Below are 1,879 nucleotides of genomic sequence, written 5' to 3'. Positions count from 1 at the left end.
CGGCGACAGCGACTCACCCGAGGCGGCCAGGAGGCCGGAGGCGCACAGCAGCGCGCCGCAGAGCGCGGCCAGCACGCGGGGTTCCTGCATGCTGCGGCCGGCGCGAGTCCTCGCCTCCTGTGTGTCCGGCCCGGAATAAATCGCGCGGCTCAGCACCTCCCACCGGCCACCAGCTCCGCCCCGTAGGCGGGAAAGGACGGGGCGGGGCTCCTGGCGGCAGAGGAGTGCGCGGAGCGAGCCGGGTCCCTGGACCCACCCCCCTGTCGGCCCCGCCCCGCAGCTCGCGTCCCTCGGGCGACCGGTGCCAGGCCTGTGAGTGGACCAGGCAGAGAAAAACTTAGGAAGAACTTTTTTTTTAATTTTAGACTTCAAGGCGGACAGGATGACTCACGCCTATAATCCTAGCAGTGCAGGCTTGAGAGGTCGAGGCAGAAAGATTGCAAGTTCGAGTCCTGCCTAGCCAATTTAGAGCCTCAGCGAGACCCTGCCTTAAAATTTAAAAATAAAAGACGGGGGCCATAATTGAGTGGCAGGGCATGCACGAGGCCTTAGGTTCAACTCCCCAAAAAAATAAAGCGGGGAGGAGACTCAGTGTGAAGGCCCTGGGTTCAATCTCCAGGACCGGGAGATCTGAAAAGACACACAGCTGCTTGTTCCTCATCCGAGACGGAAGACTGTGGTGAGTACCCTGCTGCCCTGATCAGATGCGCAACGATCGAGGCATCCGCCAGGCCCCCGCGTTTGCGTCTGCACAGTGTAAACGGGCGGGGCTCCTCTGGTGACCCCTATCAAAATGACAGATGCCACCGAGACACAGCCGTTGTCTCGCAGTCACTCACTCAACAGAAATCCCACTTTCAAAATGACATCTAAGCTAACGTATCACAGCAGCAGCAACCGAAATAGTAAAAAGACCAAAAGAGGAATCCCTACCCTTGATCTGTAAAGGTTCCAAAGTTGCATATCCTAGGACCTAGCGGCCATAGGAGCGAGCTTCACCCTCTCCTTACCTCTGTCTCGCGGAAAGTAGCCCGGAACAATAACAAGGAAATGAGCGTGTGGTGGCTGCCCAGGGCTAAGGGCCAGAAGCTGGAACGTGAGGGCCGCTTGCTGGTCACTGCACACTTTTCATTAACTGATGCTTTTGTTAAAATCACCTGTGAGTATTGTCTGTTTAGAAAGAAATGACCATACACGTCTGTAATCCCAGCACTCAGGAGGCTGAAGCAGGAGGGTTACCCTGTACTGGAGGCCAGCCTGGGCTATTCAAGGCCAGCCTGCCCTTCATAGCAAACCCTGTCTCAAAAAAAAACAAACAAAAATGACTTGAGTAGCAGTGTTCCCTCAGACTAGCAAAATGAAAGAGCAAAAGAGAAGCCACACACTGGCTGCAGGTCCTTTTTAAAACTGTTCCTCCCCAGGTGTGGTGGTTCATGCCTGTCACCCCAGCATTCTGGGAGGCTGAGACAGGAGGATTGCAAGTTCCAACCCAGCTCGGGCCATTTAGGCATTTAGTAAGACACTGTCTCAAAATAAAAAACACAAAAGGGCTGGGGATGTATGTAGTTCAGTGCAAAGCCCCTGGGTTCCATCCTCAGGACTACAAATAAACTATTTTGGAAAGGCCGGATGTGATCAACTCAGTGCTCACTGGAAAAGCGTTTGATAATCCCCAACGATCCTTTCGGACAAAACACTCAAGACTTTAGGATTAAGAGGGAACTTCCTTGACTAGATAAGAAAATACCTATGAAAACCCACAGCTCACACCAGCGCTAACGCTGAAAGACTCAGTGTGCCCTGAAAATCAGGAACAAGGCAAGGACTTCTGCTCTTATGGCTTCTATTCATTACTGTCCAAGAGGTTCCAATGAGGACG

General features: G+C 53.3%; 1 protein-coding gene across 6 annotated transcripts in view; it reads right to left on the bottom strand.

Annotated features, from left to right (window-relative positions):
* Positions 1-161, bottom strand: part of Mfge8 (milk fat globule-EGF factor 8 protein) — a 10,835-nt gene extending 10,674 nt beyond the window's left edge. For 3 of the 6 annotated variants that reach the window (XM_013512661.1, XM_013512662.1, XM_005381565.2), the window contains exon 1: positions 18-161. In XM_013512661.1, coding sequence (XP_013368115.1) covers positions 18-90 — 73 coding nt within the window. In that variant the 5' untranslated portion in view covers positions 91-161. The remainder of the gene's footprint in view (positions 1-17) is intronic. The other 3 variants (XM_005381564.2, XM_005381566.2, XM_005381563.2) reach the window with 2 other exon arrangements.
* Positions 162-1,879: the final 1,718 nt, after the last annotated feature.

Source organism: Chinchilla lanigera, unplaced genomic scaffold (genome assembly GCF_000276665.1).
Source record: "Chinchilla lanigera isolate Chin_1 unplaced genomic scaffold, ChiLan1.0 scaffold00015, whole genome shotgun sequence".
NCBI lineage: Eukaryota > Metazoa > Chordata > Mammalia > Rodentia > Chinchillidae > Chinchilla > Chinchilla lanigera.
The sequence above is the reverse complement of the archived record's forward strand: the minus strand, read 5'-3'. Positions and strand labels throughout refer to the sequence as shown.